The sequence below is a fragment of the Gossypium raimondii genome, chromosome 1, assembly GCF_025698545.1.
Source record: "Gossypium raimondii isolate GPD5lz chromosome 1, ASM2569854v1, whole genome shotgun sequence".
Lineage (NCBI taxonomy): Eukaryota > Viridiplantae > Streptophyta > Magnoliopsida > Malvales > Malvaceae > Gossypium > Gossypium raimondii.
In genome coordinates, this window is record NC_068565.1 from 755,031 (window position 1) to 779,460 (window position 24,430).

At 33.3% G+C, this 24,430-nt stretch overlaps 4 protein-coding genes and 1 pseudogene across 6 annotated transcripts; 4 read left to right on the forward strand and 1 right to left on the reverse strand.

Moving 5' to 3' along the window:
• Nucleotides 1-899: 899 nt before the first annotated feature.
• Nucleotides 900-3,945, forward strand: LOC105773570 (polyol transporter 5). The gene is made up of 3 exons (XM_012595575.2): nt 900-1,157; nt 2,221-2,567; nt 2,667-3,945. The coding sequence occupies exons 1-3, from the start codon at nt 998-1,000 to the stop codon at nt 3,768-3,770; spliced, it is 1,611 nt and encodes a 536-aa protein (XP_012451029.1). The 5' UTR covers nt 900-997; the 3' UTR covers nt 3,771-3,945.
• A 557-nt stretch (nt 3,946-4,502) lies between these two features.
• Nucleotides 4,503-7,758, forward strand: LOC105773578 (polyol transporter 5). Of its 2 annotated transcripts, none has more exons than XM_012595586.2 (3): nt 4,503-4,741; nt 5,716-6,062; nt 6,524-7,758. In XM_012595586.2, exons 1-3 carry the CDS (start codon nt 4,582-4,584, stop codon nt 7,616-7,618), a joined length of 1,602 nt encoding a protein of 533 aa, XP_012451040.1. In that variant the 5' UTR covers nt 4,503-4,581; the 3' UTR covers nt 7,619-7,758. The 2 variants fall into 2 exon arrangements, with proteins under 2 accessions (XP_012451040.1, XP_012451048.1); XM_012595594.2 differs by having other exon boundaries at nt 4,619-4,741; nt 5,697-6,062.
• A 2,634-nt stretch (nt 7,759-10,392) lies between these two features.
• Nucleotides 10,393-12,552, forward strand: LOC105773594 (polyol transporter 5-like; annotated as a pseudogene).
• A 1,332-nt stretch (nt 12,553-13,884) lies between these two features.
• Nucleotides 13,885-16,684, reverse strand: LOC105773553 (putative polyol transporter 1). 2 transcript variants are annotated; one of them, XM_052629000.1, is made up of 4 exons: nt 16,485-16,684; nt 15,597-15,943; nt 14,720-15,046; nt 14,123-14,334 (listed from the first exon to the last, which is right to left on the reverse strand). In XM_052629000.1, the coding sequence occupies exons 1-4, from the start codon at nt 16,633-16,635 to the stop codon at nt 14,272-14,274; spliced, it is 888 nt and encodes a 295-aa protein (XP_052484960.1). In that variant the 5' UTR covers nt 16,636-16,684; the 3' UTR covers nt 14,123-14,271. The 2 variants fall into 2 exon arrangements, with proteins under 2 accessions (XP_012451006.1, XP_052484960.1); XM_012595552.2 differs by having other exon boundaries at nt 13,885-15,046.
• Nucleotides 16,685-21,273: 4,589 nt separating this feature from the next.
• Nucleotides 21,274-23,635, forward strand: LOC105773561 (transcription factor GTE7). Its single transcript, XM_012595566.2, has 3 exons — nt 21,274-22,912; nt 22,998-23,202; nt 23,282-23,635. Exons 1-3 carry the CDS (start codon nt 21,494-21,496, stop codon nt 23,338-23,340), a joined length of 1,683 nt encoding a protein of 560 aa, XP_012451020.1. The 5' UTR covers nt 21,274-21,493; the 3' UTR covers nt 23,341-23,635.
• Nucleotides 23,636-24,430: the final 795 nt, after the last annotated feature.

Sequence of the window (24,430 nt, forward strand, 5' to 3'; positions counted from 1 at the left end):
AAAAAAAAGAAGAAGACAAAACTACATAATGTGTAAATGTTGAGAGTTAAATTTTTAGAATCAAAACAAAATTGACATAATGTATAAATGTTGAGGTTAAAGTTGTTATTATGTCAATTTAAAAAGAAGTCACAGATTAGTCCGTTAGTGATAAAAATAAAATAAAATAAAATAGTTAAGTGACCATTTTGTAACTTTTAATATTTGGATGGTAATTTTTTACTAATAGTTAATTTACTATTAACTCCTTGAAAATTGACTTTTCAGGAATAAAACATTCAGATTTCGTTTGATAGAAAATTATAAATTTACTCTTTTGTCCTTATGATGTATATTAAAATTTAAATTTAAACAATATTTTTATGATTTGACAATATCAATATAAAAACAAATAATAATAATTTTTGTCAATTATTTAATAAATTATGAACATTTTATTAATTTGTTAGAGTTATAATTGCATGTAATTTTGATTTATATATTCAAATTAAATTTTAAAAAATATTATATTAAATTTTTAAAAGTTATTTAAAATTGATATTTAATATATTATTAATAAAATTAATTTTTTTAACATCCTATCTAAAATGAACATATAGAAGCGAATGGGATGGGGAACTTTTGGTTGGTGAAAGCTGTGTAACTAATACTCATATAATAATGATTTTAACTACTCAAGTACTTAAATGAAAATTTTAAATAGTTTAATGATCATTTTATAATTTTTAAAATTGAATAACCAAAATATAAACTTACTAATAATTTAATGATATTAGATTAATTTACCCTCCTATAAATTTCGTAACAATTTTGTATTTTATTTCATCATAGAGTATGGTCCATGTTGATGTTAACCTTTTCTTTGATCTATTTAAAGCAAAGCTTTTTTTATGTTACAACAATGGCTTCTTCAAAGCAAGCTTAGTAGAGATTAATGGATGCCACCATAGCTTAAAAGAACAAATCACAGCAGTTCTAACAAAAAAAAAAAAAAAACATGTCTGGGTTTGAAGCAGACAACAATGGCGTCTCCATTTCAGTTGCAGCCGGCAACAAAACTGTTGCAGATTTTGAGGTTTCGAAGAAACCTAAAAGGAACAAGTTTGCTTTTGCTTGTTCCATTCTTGCTTCTTTAGCTTCTATCTTGCTTGGATATGGTGAGTTCTTTTTTTTTTTGGAACCTCCATTAATGTCTGGTTTTAAAGCTTTTATCACCTTTATTGGAAAGAAAAAAGAAGAGTTTTCTTTTGTGTTTTTTTTTTCTAGTTTAATTCTGCTTTCAGTCTCTGTGCTTTTTAGACTTTTGAAATTTAGTCCCATTGTTTTTTAATTTAAGGAATTTAATCTTTGGTCTAATTTTAAATTTCATCCCTATACCAAATGTGAGAAGCAAATATGTTTGAATTGGATTGGACCGATCAGTTGGACTAATTAGACCAAGAATCGATTGGGTACCAATCTAGAGAAAGTCATTAGATTGGTTGAACCGGACAATTGAATTAGATTTTTTTATTATTTTTAATGATTTATTTAATTAAATTGGTCAGGCTGTTGGATTGACATACAGGCGGCATGACTAGTTCGACCACCAATCAGATTCTGAAAACGAAGTTAATTAATTCCTTTACTTTAAATTTGTTAGAATTTGGTCATTTTACTTTATAAAAATTGGGGAATTAGTCAAATTGTTGATAAACAAATTGATAATTTGTACTGAAGGTCAATTGTTTAATAAAGAAAATTTAACCGGATTAAGTTTTCAATTTCCATAAAATAAAAGGATTAAATTATGATAAATTAAAGTAAGGATTAATTTATTAATTTTTATAAAGTAGGGGATTAAATTTAGAAGTAGACCATATTTTTACCATATGATTTAAAAACTAAGCATAATGTCAAACTTGGCCCCAATATTTATATTTTTCTCAATTTAATCATTATTTTTTATTATTTAAAATTAATCCTTAACTTTTAAAAAGGTCAAATTATTTTTTAACACATTATTTTTTAATGATATTGATGTGATAACTCACATGACAGTTTAAATATATTTTAATATTAACATAATACTATTTATTTTATATGTCATACCAATAAATAATTTTAAAATACAAAAATAAAAATATTTAGAATTCAAGTAATTATAATAGAAAATAGCATGAAATCTATCATATTTAAAATTTTAATTATTTAGTTTATAAATCTACTTTTTTTTCATAGATATCGGAGTGATGAGTGGGGCTATTATTTATATAAAAGATGATCTGAAAATCAGCGACGTTCAAGTTGAAATCCTCGTCGGAATTCTAAACTTGTATTGTCTTATTGGAGCATACGCCGCCGGTAGGACCTCCGATTGGATAGGTCGACGTTACACCATCGTCGTCGCAGCCGCCATCTTCTTTGTGGGAGCTTTGCTCATGGGGTTCGCCACGAACTACGCTTTCCTCATGGTCGGTCGTTTCGTGGCCGGAATCGGCGTCGGCTTTGCCCTACTGATTGCTCCGGTATACACCGCTGAAGTCTCTCCGGCATCCTCTCGTGGCTTTCTCAACTCATTCCCCGAGGTCTCATATCCTTTGAATTTTTATTTATTTTTAATTTTAAAAATTATAATTGAATAAACTTAATATTATATTCTAATGTAATTTTCCCCTTTTGTGAAGGTTTTCATTAATATTGGTTTATTGTTGGGGTACGTTTCCAACTACGCATTTTCGAAGCTACGAGCCGACTTAGGGTGGCGGGTAATGCTTGGCGCCGGTGCTATTCCGTCGGTTTTCTTGGCTATTGGGGTTCTTGCAATGCCTGAGTCACCTCGTTGGCTGATTATGCAAGGTCGATTAGGTGAAGCCAAGACGGTTCTCGACAAAACTTCAGACACCAAAGAAGAAGCTCGTGGTCGACTCAGTGACATCAAAGCTGCCGCCGGAATCCCAGAAGATTGCACCGATGACATTGTCCAGGTCCAAAAGCAGACCCATGGCGAAGGTGTGTGGAAAGAATTATTTTTACACCCTACACCAGTTGTTAGGCACGTGTTGATTTGCGCCATCGGGATCCATTTCTTCCAACAAGCTATAGGCTTAGACTCTGTCGTGTTATATAGTCCCAGGATCTTTGAAAAAGCTGGGATCACATCGTCAGACCATAAGCTACTTGCCACCATCGCCATTGGACTTTCCAAGACGATCTTCATCTTAGTGGCGACATTTTTACTTGACAAAATCGGGCGACGTCCGTTGCTCCTCATCAGTTCTGGTGGCATGGTCGTTATATTGGCTACACTCGGATTTTCATTAACGATCATCGGTCATTCGGACAACAAAATAACTTGGGCTGTCGGATTGTGCATCACCATGGTTTTATCTTCTGTGGCAGTTTTCTCGATAGGGATGGGACCCATTGCGTGGGTGTATAGCACGGAGATCTTCCCCTTGAGGCTACGCGCTCAGGGAGCGAGTATAGGAGTGGCGGTTAACAGGGTGACCAGTGGTGTAATCTCGATGAGTTTTATTTCATTATACGAAGCTATTACCATCGGCGGAGCATTTTTCTTATACGCCGGGGTTGCGTTGGTGGCGTTTTTCTTTTTCTTCACTTTCTTGCCAGAGACTCAAGGGAAAACACTTGAGGAAATGGAATGGCTTTTTGGTAAATTGGTGGGATGGAGGGAGGAGGCTCAAAAGTTGAAGAGAAAAAGGAAGATGAATGAAGCTAACCATCAGATCCAGTTAGGCAATAATTTAACTACAGATCGCCGATGTTAGGAAATAAATTGTAGCTTATGAATCAACTTCGCTCAATCCAATCACTCTAAATTGTGCATTTTAAAATATGGATTTCATGAAATATTAGGTAAAATTATGCAATTAGCCCCTGTAATTTGTGTAAATTGTAGATTTAGATCTCTATGTTTTAATCTGATTAGTTTTAGTTATTCTACTTTTCGAATTTTGAAGTTTTAGTCCTAAGGCAGTAGCTAAATTTATTCGGTTAAATTCTACTATTAGTCTTATACTATCTTTAAAGTTGAAGATTTAGTCCACTTGAATTCTGGAAGTTTGATCTTGATTGATGCAAATGGTAATCATTAAGTCCATTAACAGATTTTTTGTGAACAATATGTGGAAACAGTAAGCTGACATGATATTTCAAATGGAACAATACGTTTGCCGCATTAAATTCTGAAAATAACAGAGCTTAGCTTAAATAATTTAATAGCTACCAGTTAGTTAAGACTACAATTTTAAAATTCAAAAAGTACATAAACCGAAAATGATCAAATTAAAGTATACGAACTAAATCCACAATTTTCACATAATACAGGGACATATGGCACAATTTAACCTAAATATTATGACTACAATTATGAAAAAGGAAGAAAATAAATAAATAAATTTAAGATAATATGGAAGAGTGGACAGTGTTCCATCGTATATATGGTCCACCTTGATGTTAACTCCTTTTTTGTTCTATTTAAAGACAACAATGGCTTCTTCAAAAGCAAACTTATGGAGATTCATGGCTGCCACCATAGCTTGAATCTCTAATACTTACAACATTAAAGAAAAAAAAAACATGTCTGGGTTTGAAGCAGACAACCATGGCGTCTCCATTTCAGTTGCAGTCGACAATAAAACTCTTGCAGATTTTGAGGTTTTGAAGAAACCTAAAAGGAACAAGTTCGCTTTTGCTTGTGCCATTCTTGCTTCTTTAGCTTCTATCTTGCTTGGATATGGTGAGTTGTTTTCTTTTTCCCGCCAGGTAGACTAACAACCAATTTCACTATTATTACGTTTTGGCCACTTAACTTCAAAAAATTACAAAATGGTTATTAAATGATTTGAAAGTTGTTAAATATTTTTTTCAAAAAAATAAGTGATAATTCAACGGTCGGTACAGTGGATCAATATCCATTGGCAAGTAGGAGGACATACCTTAGATTCAATTCGATCTGACAGTCAGTGGTAGAGATTAAAGAATAAAGTTTAATTTATTCTCAGTACCCCCTATACTTTCTAGTCCTTGAAATTTAGTCTGATCTTTGCCTTTAATTTCAAATATTTAATCTTTGGTCTGATTCTAAATTTCATCCTTATACCAAAGAGAAGTTTAGATCATATACTTTAATTTGTTAAAATTTGATCATTTTACTATATGAAAATTAAGAAATTAATCAAATTATTGATAAACATATGAACTTAAACAATTACTACTTTTGCTAATTTGTTGAATAAAAATGATTTTTTGTTAATTTCTTGCGTATAGATTGTTGAACTGTTGATTTTAGGACAACGATTTAATAAAAATGTCTAACAACATTGGACAAACTTTTAAATTTTTGTAAAGTATAAGGATCAAATTATTACAAAATTAAAGTAATGGATTATGTTCTCAAATTTCATAAAGTAGAGGATTAAATTCAGAAATAAACCTTAATATTTTTACCATGTTTGATTTAAAATTAAAATTTCATTTCATAATAATGTTAATAAACTGCCGTTGGATTTTTAATATGTAATATTTAAATATTAATTAATAAAACATATTTAAATTTTAAAAAATCACTTAAAAGTGTTATTAAATTAACTTTAATTTCTAAATCAGATAATTTGAATGATTAAATTGCTAAAATTGAAAGTATAGGGGCTAGATTTTATAGTAAAGAGTACAGGGACTGATGGTATAATTAGACTCTTTCTTTTTGCATAGATATTGGGGTGATGAGTGGGGCTATTCTTTACATAAAAGACGACCTGAAAATTAGCGACGTTCAAGTTGAAATCCTCGTCGGAATTCTAAACTTGTATTGTCTCATCGGAGCATACGTCGCCGGTAGGACTTCCGACTGGATAGGTCGCCGTTACACCATCGTCGTGGCCGCCTCCATCTTCTTCGTGGGAGCTTTGCTCATGGGGTTCGCAACGAACTACACTTTCCTCATGGTCGGCCGCTTCGTCACCGGAATTGGTGTCGGCTTTGCCTTATTGATTGCTCCGGTGTACACCGCCGAAGTATCTCCGGCTTCCGCTCGCGGCTTTCTCAACTCATTCCCTGAGGTCCCATATCCACTGAATTTTTTTTAATTTTAATTTTTATATTATCTTAATATAAAATTATAATTAATAGGCACATTTAAAAATAAATAAATTAACTCATTGATTTTTGACTGTCAACGTCAATCAAATGACTTATTTAATCTTTTTTTTTAATTTCAAGACTTATAATAACATCAAACCTAATTAATATGTAATTTAATTAAATATCAAAGATAATCGAATCAACCCAAACCGAATTTAATGGGTTTGCATTTGTTCGGTTTATTAGTTTTTAAAATTTTAAAATTAATTTTATTTATCATTAAAACTAATTTTCATTAATTTAAATGGAAAATATTTATTTTGATTTATTTTAAAAATAATGAATATTAAATGGAACTCAAGAACTATGATTTCGTGACAGTGACAAGGAATATTAAGTGAGTGAAATGTGATGTATTTGTCGAACTTTTCTTTTGAAGGTTTTCATTAATGCTGGTTTATTGTTGGGGTATGTTTCCAACTATGCATTTTCGAAGCTGCGAGCCGACTTAGGGTGGCGGGTAATGCTTGGTGCCGGCGCTATTCTGTCGGTTTTCTTGGCTGTTGGGGTTCTTGCAATGCCTGAGTCACCTCGTTGGCTGATTATGCAAGGTCGATTAGGTGAAGCTAAGACAGTTCTCGACAAAACTTCAGACACCAAAGAAGAAGCTCGTGGTCGACTCAGTGACATCAAAGCTGCCGCCGGAATCCCAGAAGATTGCACCGATGGCATTGTCCAGGTCCAAAAGCAGACCCACGGCGAAGGCGTGTGGAGAGAATTAATTTTACACCCCACACCAGCTGTTAGGCACGTTTTGATTTGCGCAATCGGGATCCATTTCTTCCAACAAGCGATAGGCTTAGAGTCTGTTGTTCTGTACAGTCCAAGGATTTTTGAAAAAGCTGGGATCACATCGTCAGATCATAAGCTACTTGCCACCATGGCCGTTGGATTTTCCAAGACAACCTTTATCTTAGTGGCCACATTTTTACTAGACAAAATCGGACGACGTCCGTTGCTCCTCATCAGTTCTGGCGGCATGGTCGTTATATTGGCTACACTAGGGCTTTCATTAACCGTCATTGGTCATTCGGACAAGAAGCAAACTTGGGCCGTCGGATTGTGCATCACCATGGTTTTATCTTCTGTGGCAGTTTTCTCGATAGGGATGGGACCTATTACGTGGGTTTATAGCACAGAGATCTTCCCATTGAGGCTACGTGCACAAGGAGCAAGTTTAGGAGTGGCGGTTAACAGGGTGATGAGTGGTGTAATCTCTATGAGTTTTATTTCATTGTACAAAGCTATTACCATTGGTGGAGCATTTTTCTTGTACGCCGGAGTTGCGTTGGTGGCGTTTTTCTTTTTCTTCACTTTCTTGCCGGAGACTCGAGGGAAAACGCTCGAGGAAATGGAAGGGCTTTTTGGTAAATTGGTCGGATGGAGAGAAGAGGCTAAAAAGATGAAGAGGAAGAGGAATGAAGCTAACGGTGACGGAATAGGTAACGATCAAATCCAGTTAGGGAAAATATAGCACTCCCCCGCCCATGTTAGGTAAAAAATACATCAACGTGAGTGCGAAAATTTATGTAATAAACATATTTATTTTAAATTTTATATCGAAAATAATTGAAGTTTTTTAGAAAAATAGTAAAATTAAAGGTTTATGATTCATGGAGGTAATTTTTTAATTTAAACTTTTTATAATCTATAAAATTTTAAATTAGTAATAGTAACATTGCACTTTGGCTCCCAAAATTTGATAAAAATTTAAATTTAACATTTTAATAATTATAAAGATATAGACTATTAAAATGATGAAATTGTATTTTTACTATCATAAAAATATACAATTTAATTCCGGCCCTCCAAATTTTTTTCATATTTCTTTGATATCGTTTACCAACAAACGAGAGATGGTGAAGGATAGGGATGTACTAGTTCACCTAATCAAGGTGAAGAGTCGGTTGAGGAAGAAAGGAGGCGAGATCTTTTTGAGAAGAAAGAGAAAAGAATGAGATGATTATAGGAGAAGAAGCTAATGGTGATGATGGAAGGGAGAAGGATCCCCTATTCCTTTGTGCACTTAGCTTGGCTACTCCTTGTCTCGCAATGCAGCGTGGTGATTTGTACGGTGGCTTGAATTGTTGTGCAGGTTAGCCATGTGTTAGTGGTCAAGTGCCAAACGAGATTGTTATTACAAACCAATTGTCGTAAATGTAGCTCGGTCTTGTTTATGTCGTAGGTTGTCCTAGCATGACAACTCCATCCTTAAGGTTGTATGAAATGGTTAAACCCAAGCAGCCTTGACGAGGGATGAAATGCGAACCATCTGCAAACTAATTCGACAAATGATCAATCACGAGCCGCTAGGCAACTAACCACATATCTTGCTCTACTAGTATATAAATATACAATACATTCAAAATTTAAATCTCACTAATAATCAATCTTATCATCTTTTATCTACATATATATTATAATTTATTAATATACACAAATACCTCTATACAAAAAGGGGCCAAATACTACAAACATATATTTATACGATTGTTAACCTTGTGTATAGTATATATCAAAACATTGGATTATTGCAAAATTTATTCAAATTATCATATATAATTAATATATAGTTATACAATATATTTCTAAAAATGCCCTTCAAGCTCCAATAATTGAGAGGCAAAAAGTAGGGATTTTCATTTGCATTGGAGGTGTGATAAAGGGATAGAGATGTCTTGGACAATGCATGAGATATGCAAGAAAAGATGGGACAATAATGAAGCTAGAGCATGTGATGTTTTTGTCCCATACTCTTTCTTCTTTGAGACAAAACATGAATGTGTGTGGTCTAAATTGATTCTTTTTTTATTGATAAGATAAATTGATGTGTTTTTTTAATTATTGACTGCATCAGGGTTTGGTGGGCGATCGGTTTTATTATCATTATTATTATGATTTTTGGTAAAATTTTAGTTTTAGTCCTTTTAGTATGTCCAAATTTGTGATTTGTTCCTTATATTTTAATTTAACTTAATTTGGTTCTTTTATTTATATAATATCATTGGTTATTCGAAATAAATAACATATTTCAATCAAAATCAATTATGATGCTAGAAAATTTTAAGAAGGAATAAGATAAATAAGATTCTAAAATTTCGGGGAATATTAATAAAATTATTAAAATAATTTAAATTAAATAATTAATTATTGGTAGGGACTTGAATTACATACATTATCATGTTTTACCAAGACGATTTAAAAGGAAAAAAACCTATTCCAACATAAAGAAAGGCAACAATTTAATCGAAAAAGTTAATCGTGATGAACTATAAAATTATAAAAGTAGATAAATCAAATCATACCAAATTAAAATAATACAAAATTTAAACATAGTTGAAGGACCAAAACATAATTTCATCAAGGTTTATATTGCATTGAATACAAGTCAACAAAATACGACAAGAATGTCCAAAATTGACGTAACCTTTGCTTTTTGTTTCAATTTCTAATAATAATAATAATAGGAAAGCTGACTAAATTATTAATAAATTTATATTTTAGTCATTTAATTTTAAAACTTATAAAATTATTATTGGATTATTTGAAAATTTTCATTTCTTCGCCTATGATTTTTAGATCAAAATTTAGTTTTAATCCTTTTACCATGCCTAAAATTTTTATTTAGTCCTTATATTTTAATTGACTTAATTCGGGTTTTTATTTATATAATATCATTAGTTAGTCTAGGTAAATAACACGATAATTATTTTAGTTAAAATCAATGATGATACCAGAAATTTTAAAGAAGATCGAGATGAAAATATAAAAATTTAGGAGAAAACTCGACAAAAATTGTTAAAAGAACTTAAATTGAAGTCTTAATATTCTGGTGTGACCAAACATATAAAAATTTCTATTAATCAAAAGGTTATAAGGACTTAAATTGATAATTAATAATTGTCAAGGGACTAAACAATATCCTATTTTACCAAGGGCTAAGGCCTTATCCCTATCTTCATCCATATTAAAATATTCAACACTATTCCAACACACAAAAAAGGACATCAACATTTTAATCGGGATAATTAAGGGTATTATCTGTTTTAATTAACAATTGACATTATAAAAATAGATAAATTAAATTATATTAAATTAAAATACAAAGATAGAATCTAAAATTTGAACATAGTTGAAGGACCAAAATATAATTTGACAATGGTTTATATTTACATTCCATACAAGTCAACAAAATGCGACAGTTATGTCCAAATTTGATTTGTAATAATAATTAATTTGGCCTTTTATTTAAAAAAAAAAACCCAAATTCCAAAACTTTGGAGATAATATTTCTTTTGTCTTGCAGAGATGACAAAAAAGGCTGGTTTAGGACCCGAAAACGGTGGCGTTTCAACTCAGCAAGCAGCTTTTGTAAAGAAACCAAAGATGTTTGCTGTTGCTTGTGCTGTAATGGCTTCGTTAACTTCCATGTTACTCGGTTATGGTAAATAAATTATGTTCCATTTTTAAAGCTTTTTTGGGGTACTTTTTCAGTGACGATTCTGGGCTAAATTCATATATATATATAGATATAGGTGTGATGAGTGGAGCTATAATGTTCATAAAGAAGGATTTGAAAATCAACGACGTTCAGGTTGAAATCCTGGTCGGCGTACTCAACTTGTATTGCTTGGTTGGTTCAATCGTCGCCGGAAAAATAGCCGATTGGATTGGTCGTCGGTACACCATCGCGATGGCCAACGTTATTATCTTCGCGGGTTCTCTATTCATGGGCTTTTCTGTCAACTACGCTTTCCTTATGGTCAGTCGTTTCGTTGCCGGTATCGGCGTCGGCTTTGCCCTTATGAGTGCCGTTCTTTATACCTCCGAAATCTCCCCGGCTTCTTCCCGGGGTTTCCTCACTTCATTCCCTGAGGTAATTTGATTGGCTTTTTATGTATTGCGGGAATAAATCAAATAAATCCTAAACACATCAATTTATTCTTTGTAGTATTAAAAAATAAAAATTTAAATTTATATAAAATATATTAAAAATTAATTTTCCAATTTAAAATAAATAAAAAAATCTTGTTAAATATTAATTGATAATTTTTAAATAGTGAATATTAAATTTATTTCAATCTGGTCTTGATTTTTTTTAATAAATTAATCTATTTAATAGTAAAAGGATTAATTTAATTATGTATCTATAATATAGTGACCTCCAAATGAAATTCACCTTTTTTTCCTTTTTCTCTGTGAATTAGATTGTATGCAATGTAAGAGTTTTGATATTTGTAGGTGTGTATTAATAGTGGGATATTGTTGGGATATGTTTCGAACTATGCGTTTTCGAAGCTTCCGATGAAGATCGGATGGCGGTTGATGCTCGGCGTCGGAGCCATCCCGTCGATTTTCTTGGCATTTGCGGTTTTAGCAATGCCGGAGTCGCCGCGTTGGTTGGTCATGCAAGGTCGATTGGATGAAGCCAAGGTTGTGCTTGATAAAACTTTAGACACCAAAGAAGAAGCTCAACTTCGACTTGATGACATCAAAGAAGCCGCCAAAATCCCCCAAGATTCTACCACCGGCAACGGAGAAGGGGTTTGGAGACAATTACTATTACACCCCACACCCGCTGTTAAGCACGTCTTGATTTGTGCCATCGGGATTCATTTCTTCCAACAATCATCCGGGATAGCCGCCGTTGTTTCGTACAGTCCGAGGATTTTTGAGAAAGCCGGGATCACATAATCAGATGGTAAGCTACTCGCAACCATAGCCATCGGGTTTTTCAAGACAATCTTCGTCTTGGTGGCAACGCTTTTACTTGACAAAATCGGTCGTCGTGTTTTGCTCTTAAGCAGCGTCGGAGGCATGGTAGTGTCGCTAGCGACAATCGGGTTTTCCCTAACGATCGCCGACCATTCGGAGACAAAACTAACGTGGGCCATTGTCTTGTGTATGACGATGGTTTTAGCTTTCGTCTCATTTTTTGCGATCGGAATGGGGCCGATAACCAACGTTTACATGTCGGAGATCTTTCCGTTGAGGCTACGTGCACAAGGGGTGAGTATGGGAGTGGCGGTGAATAGGGTGGTGAGCGGGATCATCTCAATGACATTTATTTCCTTGTACAAAGCTATCACTATCGGCGGTGCTTTTTTCTTATTCGCTGGCATCGCCACCGTCGGATGGGTGTTTTTCTATGTGTGTATGCCTGAGACGCGTGGGAAAACACTCGAGGAAATGGAATGTCTTTTTGGTAAATTGGTTGGTTGGAAGGAGGCATCTAAGAAAATGAATGATGTTACCGTTGAAGGATAAAATATCGCAAAGTTATTGGTGATTGCTTTTGAAAAGTGCTATGAAAAAATGTTTTTTAAAAGTTTAGTTTAAATTTGAGTATTTAGTATTGCAGTCAAAAAATGCTTTTGAGAAATAAAATGTCCATTTTAGATATGTTAATATCAAGTAACAAATATGCATTTAAATAATATTTAAATTAGTTAATATTATTATATTTTAGTAAGAATATAAAAAATTATTATAACTTGTTGTTAATATTTTAATATATGAAATACAAATTTTAAATATTTTAAGCAATAAATATTAATTATTTATAAAATTTAATTAGAATATATAAACTATATTTTAAATATTTAAATATAACCATTAAATATTTGTAATTAGTATTTTAAAAAAAAATATTTTTTTTATTTTTAATTAATGATTTTAACACAATTGTAATTAAACACTAAGAAAAAAAATAAAAATATCATGTTATTGGAGGGGTGAAAAAGTAATTAAGCACTAAAAGTGCTTTTAGGAGAGGAAAAGCTAAAATTTTTAGTTTCTCCTTTTTAACCCCTTTTTAGAAGTGCTTTTCAAAAGTACTTCTGAAAAACTAAAAATGTCAGCCAAAAGCAATTGTTCTTCACAGCTTTTCTTTCAAAAGTGCTTTTGGAGTTAGAAGTGATTTTTTTAAGCAATGAAGAACTAGCCATTCGTCCTTAACGATTGTCTCTAATGGAATTACAGTTAATTTCATGGTAAATCGTTTACCTATTAAAACAATACTCCTCATAAATCGATTAGTCTCTGATGTTAAGTATTTTGGTTTTGACAGAATTTTTTTTTATTTTGGTTAAAATATATCATACATTTCTATACTCTTCACTAATTTTTAATTTAGATTATTTTTAAAAAAAAATTAATCTCTATTTTTACATTTTAAAGTTCACTTCCAAATATTAAATGATTAATTTTGGTTAAAATATACTATAGGTCTTTGTACTCTTCACAAATTTGAAATTTAATGTTTCTACATTTATTTTAGTCCCCTATTTTTAGATTTTAAAAATCGATCCAATTGTTAATATTATTAAAGTTTTTCATTAAATTTGTTGATGTGACGTTTTGAAATTAAAAAGAAACTCATATTATAGGATATTATTATAGATATTATCTTTTAACAAATTGGTTCGTACCTAACTACTACTGTATATATATACCCTTGATATCTATCAACCCTATTATTATCATGACATCTGAACAATGTTTTTGACATAATTTTTTTTCTTTCATTATTTTAAATTGCTTGTGGCGAGTCTTTTCCTCCTCCTCCACCACCACCAAGGGGGGACGATACTTGTTTTTTAATATAAAACAAATATTTTATTATTATCAACAACAAAATCTATAACTTTCACAAAGTATATGGACTAACATCAGAATTTAACCATCAAAGTATAAAGATTAAATCCACAACTTTCGTAAAATAGAAGACTAATATCAAAATTTATCCAAATTAAAATTTTATTCAAATTTTTTTTATTTGTATAATTAAGGTATCTAATGTATATGAAAGCTTATCCTTCCACTACCCATCACTACCTTCTTGGCCATGAGTGGTTCCTTTAGTATTATCTTCCTTCATCTTCTTATCCACTTCCCTCCAACCTACCAAATTACCAAAAAGCCGTTCAGTTTCCTCCAATGTTTTTCCACGTGTCTCCGGCAAACATATATTGAAAAACAACCATCCAACGGCGGCGATGCCGGCGAATAAGAAAAAAGCACCGCCGATGGTAATCGCTTGGTATAACGAAAGGAAAGTCATGGAAATGATCCCACTCGTCACCCTATTCACTGCCACTCCTAAACTAATTCCTTGAGCACGAAGCTTCAAAGGGAAAATCTCCGACGTGTAAATCCCGGCGATGGGTCCCATTCCGATGGCGAAAAACGCTGCGAAAGACAAAACCATTGTTATACATAACGCTATAGCCCATGTTAATTTCGCTTCAGAATGGTTGATGATCGTTAAAGAAAACCCTAACGTCGCTAACGACACCACCATGCCACCGGTACTAATCAAGAGCAAAGCACGGCGGCCACTTTTGTCAAGCAAAAACGTAGCTACCAAAATGAAGATCGTTTTACAAATTCCGACGGCTACTGTTGTGAGTAACTGTTCGTTTGATGATGTGATGCCGGCTTTTTCGAAAATTCTTGGACTGTATACTACGACGGCGTCAACGCCGGACGATTGTTGGAAGAAATGAATTCCGACGGTGCAAATCAAAATGTGTTTGACGGTGGGTGTAGGGTGTAAAAGTAATTCTCTCCATACCCCGTTTGAGTTGGTTTGTTTTTGGACAACGACGACGTCGCCGGTGGAATCTTGAGGGATTCCGGCGGCTTCTTTGATGTCGTTGAGCCGGAGCTGAGCTTCTTCTTTGGTGTCGAGGGTTTTTTCAAGTACTACCTTGGCTTCGCCGAGTTTACCTTGCATGACTAACCAACGTGGTGACTCCGGCATGACTAGAACGGCGAAAACTAAGAAAATTGATGGGGTGGCTCCGGCGCCGAGCATTAACCGCCAACCTATCCTCGTCGGTAGCTTTGAAAATGCATAGTTTGAAACATAGCCTAATAATATCCCCACATTAATACACACCTACAAACATTAAAAAAAATATTAATTATAAAGGAATAATTGTATCTAGGTCCCTTCGATTCTTGAACTTTGCAACTAGATCTATTTCGGTCACTAAACTTGAATTTCTGTCAAGATTTGATGATGTGACTAGTGCTATTAGAAGATGACCGGAGTAAACGGACCAATAACTAATCGATATAACGACACAAATAAATGAGTTGAATCAATTGACTCGGAAATTGTTTGAAATTAGTAAAAATTGAACAACGAAATAAAATTTGATAGTTGAACAAGTTGAATCAATTTAACATTTTTTTATGAATTTTAATTAGTTTTTGTCCGATAATTGAACTAATTGAATCAAGATCCGATGATTTGACATATTAACCACCAATTCGATTATTAAAACACTGAATGTGACACTTCAAGATTATATCACTTCAACAAACTTTTATATTTTTCAAGTTTATGTAATAAAACGGACCTAATTGTCAAGTTTAAGTATTAGAGAAAAAATATCCCAACTATAAATTATAATCTTAATTTAGAAAATTAATCAAATAATTACCTCTGGGAACGAAGTGAGGAAACCACGGGAAGAAGCGGGGGAGATCTCGGCATTATAAAGAACAGCACCCATGATGGCAAAGCCGACGCCAATACCGGCGATGAAACGGCCGACCATAAGGAAAGCATAGTTGACGGAGAAGCCCATGAAGAGAGATCCCACGAAGATAATGACGTTGGCCAACAGGATGGTGTACCGACGACCGATCCAGTCGGCTATGGTCCCAGCGACGATCGAACCAACTAGGCAATACAAGTTGAGTATACCGACGAGGATTTCAATTTGACCGTCGCTGATTTTCAAATCCTTCTTTATAAATATTATAGCTCCACTCATCACCCCAATATCTATATCATACATATATATACAAATTAAGAATGAAATAACAAGGGTAAATTACATCTAATGTCACTAAACTATTAATAAGTTTATGTTTTGGCCACTAAACTCTAAAAAGTTCCAAAATAATCACTAGAGTATTCGAAAGTTTTCATTTAACTCACTAATCCAAAATTCTCATTCCTCTTCTTTTCTATAGTTTAGGTTTTTTAGTAAAACAATTTTGACTGACATGAATTTGTAACCAGAATCTAAATAGTTTTCTTTTACAATCTTTGACACTAATCTTCAAATTAACTTGGGTCTAAATATTCTTTTACTCATTAATGAGTATTGATCCATCATACCGATAGTCAAATCGTCTTAACAACCTAGTGATTTAAATAAAAATTTCAAATAGCTCAGGTACTTAAATAAAAACTTTCGAATAGTTCAATGAACATTTTGTAACTTTTTTAAGTTAAAGACCAGAATATAAACTCACCTATAGTTTAGTGACTTGGGTGTAATTTACCAAAAAAAAAACTTAAAAATGGAATATTGATTTACCATAACCGAGTAACATGGATGTTAAGGAAGCAAGCATGGCACAACCAAGAGCAAACTTGCTCTTCTTGGGTTTCTTGGAAACCTCGAAAACGGCAAGGTTGTCCGCCGGTCGTATTGAAACGGCGCCGTTTTCATGTCCTGAACCAGCCATCTTTCTTGTATTTCTGAAGGTGCTGCAACCCTCATGGATTGAGATATAGAGTTTGCTTATATAAATAGAAAAATGGGTAACTAAAATACAAAGTATACAACCAAAAGGGTTACATCGAATTAGGACATTGTTGTCGTATATGTTGGAAGTGAACATGTTGTTGACTTGTAGTAAGCAATTTGATACCACTCATGTCTGTGCTGGGAAAATCACGCATGAGCTGAGCTAATCTTTTTAGGATGTGGTCCGTTTGTTAAGACTTACAATTAATACGTCTCTTTGTGATTGAGAAGATTGTATATTTATGTTCTTATCAATTTGAATACGAATTCAAAGGGGAGGAGTGGGTTATCCCTTTGATTTTATATTGGTTGATGTCGATTTTGTGGGTCGGGTTACGGTGTACTAAAAGGGGTCGAATTTTCAATACAGTAAATGTTGGTTTTGTTACAATTTGAATTTTTTGGTCCTTTTTAATGGTTTAGGGACTAAATTGACCCATTTAATAATAGAAACGCTAATTTGATCAAGTCTTTGTAATATGGGGACCTCTCAGATATTTGGTCAATTTAGTGAGAGTTATCATTTATAGGCTATGTGACACTTGCCAAGATCTACTTGGGTTGGTGCCCATATTTAATTAGGGATAGTAAAACCCGAATCGCCCCATGAATTCTAAACTGATCCATTTCGAGTAGGGTGAACTTTTTCTTTTAAAAAGTGGATGTGGGGTGAGACAGAGTGGATTTTCTTTCTGAACAATGGGTATAGAACAATTATGACAATTGATTGCTTCACCTCGCCCCGCTCCACTAGATGAAATTACCATTTTATCATTGTATATATTTAAGTCTTATAATGTGTAGTTATTATTATGAGTATAAATTAATTTTTATAGATTCTATATAAAAAATAAAGAAAAGATGAAATTATTATATTAATAATATTTATTGTGTTATAAAAAAACTTCTTCTTTTTTCGTAATTTTCCAACCAAATTAATGTTAAAGACTTAATTATAAAAGGGTAAACTACACCAATGCCACTAAACTATTAATAAGTTTACGTTTTAGTTATTCAACTTCAAAAATTTACAATATGGTCACTGAAGTATTTGAAAGTTTTCATTAAGTTGCAAAACTATTTGAATGTTTTTCTTTAAACCACTGAGTTGTTAAGTTTTTTTCTTAAAAAAAATTCAGCTACCAAGAACCAAGCGATAATTTGACAATTGATACGGTGGATCAGTACCCATTGACGAGTAGAAAAACATGCCTTACCTTAGATCCAAATCGATCTGATGGTCAATGTCAAATATCGAAGAAGAAAGTCATTTAAATTTTGGTTCATAAATTTGTGAAGTTTAAAAATGTTCATGAAAAAAAAAACTATATTACAAAAGAGAAGGGAAATGAAATATTTTGATTGATGGAGGCGGTGCAAACTAGGGTGAGCAAAACTTAATTTAACTCGAAAAAATCAATTATTTTTTCAAAATTCGAGTTAATCGAACCAAGTTATTCAAGTTATTTAATTTTTTTCGAGTCAACTCAAATAAGTAATTCCGTTTTTCGAGTTCGATTCGAGTTGAATTTTACAAATTGAATAACTCGAATAACAATTTTGCGTAAATATCCTTTGCTCCCTATAAATATAAAAGATTATTAAATTGGTTTATCTTAACAAAAAAATATAAAAAAAATCAAAATGGCTTTAAAATATTCAAAATATTTATAAAAAAATCTAAATAATATATAAAAGTTTAAAAATTCCAAATAATAATTTTGAGGACTAAATAGGTAAATCTTATCATACTAAAGTATCTTATTTTTTTCTCTTATTCTACTTTGAAACTACTTTGAAAGAGTTTTCAAATATATACGGTTTCAAATTTATGTTTTCCAGCACGAGATTAGTTGTACTATAACAAGATTTTAATTTGACATGTTAAATTTTTTAATTTAACTTGAACAATTTCACTCAATTTGACTCAACTCGAATTTTATTTCAATTGAGTCAAATAAAAAGTTTAAATTGACTTAGGATGATAAAATGAGGCTCGTCAACCCGAAATTTTTTCACTCGATTCTATCAAACGCTCACCTTTAATAACAATAATTTTAACAACTCAATGACTTAAATAAAAACTTTAGAACAATTAAGTGATAATTTTGTAACTTTTTAAAATTAAATGACTAAAATGTAACCTTACTAATATTTTAGCAACCTACGTAGTTTATAAAAAATATTTTTCCCTGTAATTTTTCGATTAATTTACTGTTGAGGACTTAAATATAAAACTCCATTTTTAGCTCATTAAAGAAACTAATATCTCCACACGATTTTGGCCCATTGCATTAAAAAAAAAAAAAACCCAAACCAAGGGGTTGTCCAACAAAGGACCATTTTATTACCTTATTTTACGGCCTTTTTACTTCACGCATTCGGCATTTGCGATAACATCTCTATTTTCTCTCCATTTTTCTAAGCTTTTAAAAATCATGAATAGTCGATTGAGTATTATTATCTATAGACGAGGATACGAGTTTTAGTATGTTGAGCCACATTATCCTTCTATTTATAAGTTAGAGAGGAGTTATAGGTAATTTTAGATACTGTATCTAAAAGATCAGATATAATTAAAACTTATAATAAAATTGTTCAAAAAAAAAAACCCATGTGAATAACCCTTGCCTCTACTCTCAAGTTGAGTTTTTTTAGGGTTAAATTACTTTTGGGGATTTAAATTGGGGCCTGAATTTCTTTTTCAAGTCAATCTCTGAACTTTGCTGTTATTTTTATATCAGGGTTTGATGTTTTCTTGAAAGCTCCAAATTTTAGACTCGATGTGGGAACAATTGTTAAGTTCAAACCCCAATATAGAATCAATTGACTAGGTCAATGTCAACTTAGACAAAAAAAATTAGCCTCGATATAAGAATAATTACAAAATAATTAAAAATTAAAACAATATTATAACACCATAAAATTTCAAAAGAAATAATAAAAAATTAAAAATATTCGTTTTGAGTATGGAGCAGCTTTATAATTCATGGTCAATGTCCACTTATTTGATAGGCTTACAGAACGCGGAAAATTAATCACTAGGCTTGCTTTAGTGAATACCTTAGAAAAAAAAGAGAAAATCCTATCACCTGTGGAAACCACAAATTTAAAGCACAAACGTGTGTTTAAAATTAACATACAATAAACAATTAAGCATATGATTTTGAACTAAATAATTATAATAATATATGAAATGTGTACGATATTAAAATAAAATAATAAATTAAATTGTGAATATAATGAAATTTAAACACATAAATGCATCGTATTAATAATACTAAATGCACTATAATTATTTATCAGGGCATTGTTATCAATTGTGAGTTAGTATCGAGTTGACTTGTGATACAAACTCAATTAACAACTTTATTAATATAAACCATATCACGTGCGTATGCGTGTGGAAACCACAAATTTAGGATAAAATGTGTGTTTGAAAACAACATACAAAGTTTAATAAAGCAAATGGTTTGAAACTAATTAATAGTAATAACACGTGAAATATGCACCATATTAAAATAAAAATAAGATTAAATTATTTATCATTGTGTTGTCATCAATCTTAAGTTAATATCGAGTTAAGTTATGACACAAACTCAATCAAATGCATTATTAATATATACAACTGATTAAGATAATAAATCGTGCATATTAAAATAAAAATCTATAAAATACATGAAAATGAGACTTTGGTTGAGTGGTGAATTTAATGTTTTACTAATCTAATTGGCGCAGATTTAAATCTAAGTATATGCATATTTAAATCCACAATTTTCAAAAAATATAGGGACTAATAACATAATTTAACACTTAAAACTATCGAGTAAACTACAGTAGAGGTAACCTAACTATGAAAAGTTACAAAAGGGTCACCTAACTATTAGAAATTTTTTTTAGTCACTCAACTATGAGAAAAGTTACAAAATGGTCGCCCAAAATTCAATTTTGTCTTTTTTGATTATTAATGTGCCAACGTAAAAGTAGAAACACCCAAAAATCTAAGATAGTTGGGTCATAAAAAAACAAATTTGAATAGTTGAATGACCATTTTGTAACTTTTCATAGTTAGGTGACCAAAAAAGAAATTTACTAATAGTTGGATGACCAAAAAAGAAAATAACCATAACTGAGTCACTACTGTAGTTTACACTAAACTATTACAGTACTACAGTGTCAAAATCCCCACGTGCGGAATACACATGCCAAAGTGCGGCTTCCGGCTTGAGCCGGACCATCAAAATTCGGCTTTATAATCCACGTCATCACCCCTGTGGGCCCCGCACCCATATGAAAAACCCTGAATTTCACGCCACATGCACCCCAAATTCACCCCAAAACTAAACCCAAAATATACCCCATCAACGGACTCTCCTTTTTACACGTGTTCCTACTTTCCCATCTACACCGTCCATGCCAAATCACATGGCCAGCCTTCTCCTCACCTTCCAAATCACTAACAGCCGTTGGATCAAAAATGAAACTCCATCTAACGGCCAAAATACTGCCCGAAACTCAAACGGGCAGATCTCATCGCCTTTAAGAAGCGACCCTATCCTTCGATTGTTCCTCGCTCTATCGATTCGAAAGGGGTTAGATCCGAAACCCTAATCTTTTTACTTTTAGATTATTAAAAGAAAAGAAATTAAATTTTTGAATTTTTTTCCCTTTGTTGAATTCTTGGTTGCATTGGTTAATCGGCACGTGGAGGCCGCGCTTGATCGATTTCATGTTTCTAGTTTTCGGGTCCCAATTGGGAAACCCTCGCCGGAACCCTACCGGCTCTCGGGAATTTAATGGCGTTGGCAGTGTTGGCGAATCGAAGTGAGTCAAATTGGCCACCACAGCCGAAGAACAGTGTTGTCGATTTCATGGGCAAAGCTCCCTTTACAGCGAAAAAACCAAACCCTAACCCTAAATTCAACAAGAAACGTCATATCTACCGTCAATTCGCGCAACTTGATGACGTTGGAGGCCATGTCGTTGATGACCCCCCTGCCGTGACTCAATCCGCGGCTTCTGATGATGCGTCGTCGATTAATCGGAAAATAAACGATTTCAGCTCCGGCGCTTATGTTAGCTTCCCCATCAGCTCATTTACGAGGAAGGAGTTGATTGATCTGAAGAATCGGTTGATTTCCGAGTTGGAGCAGATTCGTGAATTTAAGAATCGAATCCAATCAAATGATTTTCACGCTAGATTCAGCTCCACGAAGAAACCCTTGCCCAAAAAGAACATTTCTGGCAACAAACGGCCTTTGCCCCCAAATTTCAGCAAAGAATTGAAGAGATTGAACCCTCAAGAGAACGGGAAAGCTTCTAGGGCTCATTTGATGAAGAATTGTTCTCAAATCTTGAGCAAATTGATGAAGCACAAGCATGGGTATATCTTCAATTCACCGGTGGATGTCGTTGGGTTGGGGCTTCATGATTATTATGCTATAATCAAGAACCCCATGGATCTGGGCACTGTTAAATCGAGGCTGACGAAGAACTTTTATGGGTCTCCATTGGATTTCGCAGCTGATGTAAGGCTGACTTTCAATAATGCCATGTTGTATAATCCAAAAGGGCATGAGGTTTATGCGTTGGCTGAGCAGCTTCTTGCGAGATTCGAGGAATTGTTCCGCCCTCTGGGTTTGAAATTGGAAGAGCAAGAAGATCCACAAGAAATGAATTATTACGAGGAAGAGTTACAAGCAAGTTCTTGGGATCACGGGGAAGCTGAGAGAATGAAGAAAGATTGGGAAATTGATAAGGAAGATTCCATTAACATTGCATCAAGATCTGATAAAATTGGAGGGGTTTCGGGCTCTGTGTCGAACCAGAATGCACCACCATCGCAGATGCAGTTGCAGCCGCCAGAAAGGATGGCTTCTCCGGTGAGGCCTCCACCGGTTAAGCCAGTGAAGCTGCCAAAGCCGAAAGCTAAGGATCCAAACAAGAGGGAAATGACAATGGAGGAGAAGCAAAAGTTGGGGATTGGATTGCAGAGCTTACCACAGGAGAAGATGGATAATGTTGTTCATATTATAAGGAAAAGGAACGGGCATTTGAGGCAAGATGGGGATGAGATTGAGCTCGATATCGAGGCAATGGATACGGAGACACTGTGGGAGTTGGATCGGTTCGTCACTAATTATAAGAAGATGGTCAGCAAGATCAAGCGACAAGCTTTGATGGCAAACAATGTTGCATCTAATGACAGCAATAGGGTAAGCGCTAACCATATTGTGATTGTTTTATATGAATTTGATGATTTGTATTTGTAAATTAATTAGAGAATGATGGAAATTACAGAGAGAAACAACTGTGGAGAAGATGGATGTTGCAATGGATATGAAGAAGCCGAAGAAAGGTGATGCCGGCGATGAAGATGTTGACATCGGGGATGAAATGCCAATGAGCAGTTTTCCACCTGTGGAGATCGAGAAAGATAATGACCGTGCCAGTAGCAGTTCAAGCAGCTCCAGCAGTTCAAGCAGTGGTTCATCGTCGTCAAGCGGTATGATTACCCAACTCAATTCCATATTTTTGGAATGATGGGCCGAAATTGCACAAGAGATTTATTGTTGTTATTGCAGGTTCCGATTCTGGGAGTTCTTCGGGAAGTGATTCTGATGCTGATGATGCTCGGTCATAAAGGCATGAGTTACATGTTTCGAAGCTTGACAGCTGAGATTTTGAGGGGAAATCCAAGTGGAGATTATAGATGAGGTAGATTTACTAACATTGCTAACAAATTAAAAAAAGTTTAGATGTGGATTTTCAGTGTATTAAATGTTGAATGTATGAACCTTTTTTCTTCTTTTTATCTTTTGTTGATGTACAGGGTGGGTTGTTTTTTAAGTGTATTGTGTGAGTTGTAATGGTTGTTGCTCCCTTTAGAGGAAAGAAACTGATGGAAATGGAAAATGGGGGTCATCATTGCTAGAAAATGAATGATTGAATTTGTGGGTTTTTTTGGCAAAATCTAGTGAAAAAATTTGGTAGAAGAAAGATATTTTTGTAGCTAAAAATATAGTTGGGGGGGGGGATTATAAAGTACTTTGTATGCTTAAAACCCTAAAACTTGAGATCTTTCAGCATCAATAGAGGCATTTACAATTTTAAATATTTTGCTTCTTGATTGATTCTTTGGGTAGCAGTCGTGATCTATGACTATGTCAATCGGCTTAAATGCAATTGTTTTATAGATTTGATACTGGTTGTATTTAATTTTAGTTCGACTCTTGGTTTTTCTTTTAATCTTAAGAAACTTGGTGCTTATGCATATATTTGGATGGATGTAGGTTTAGGATAATGTATTTGAATAGCTGAAAATGTTTAGTAGGGAACGGATTTGTGCTTGTGTTAGACGTAGTCCTTGACTTTTGCACATGAATCTGAGTAACATGGATTTTGCATTTGAATCCAAGTAATCGAGAATTAGGGTTTGATGGAGTTGAATTCAAGCATCTTAGAGGATGGAAACCAGGGTTTGTTCTTCAAAGCTTGGTATGAGTTGGGTTTGGCTGGCTTGAAACTTTATGACTCAGAGTTGAGAAATTTAGGATTCAAAGTTGAGTTTGAGGTGGAATGAGGTTGGAGTATGTTTTAATTTGCTTGCCTTTTTGTGCTTGATTCGGATTCTCAGCTGGCGATGGGACATGATATATACAAGCCTAGCTTTTGTTTTGTATATATGCAACTTTCCTATGTTTTACTGATATGGATTTTCATGTTACAACTGA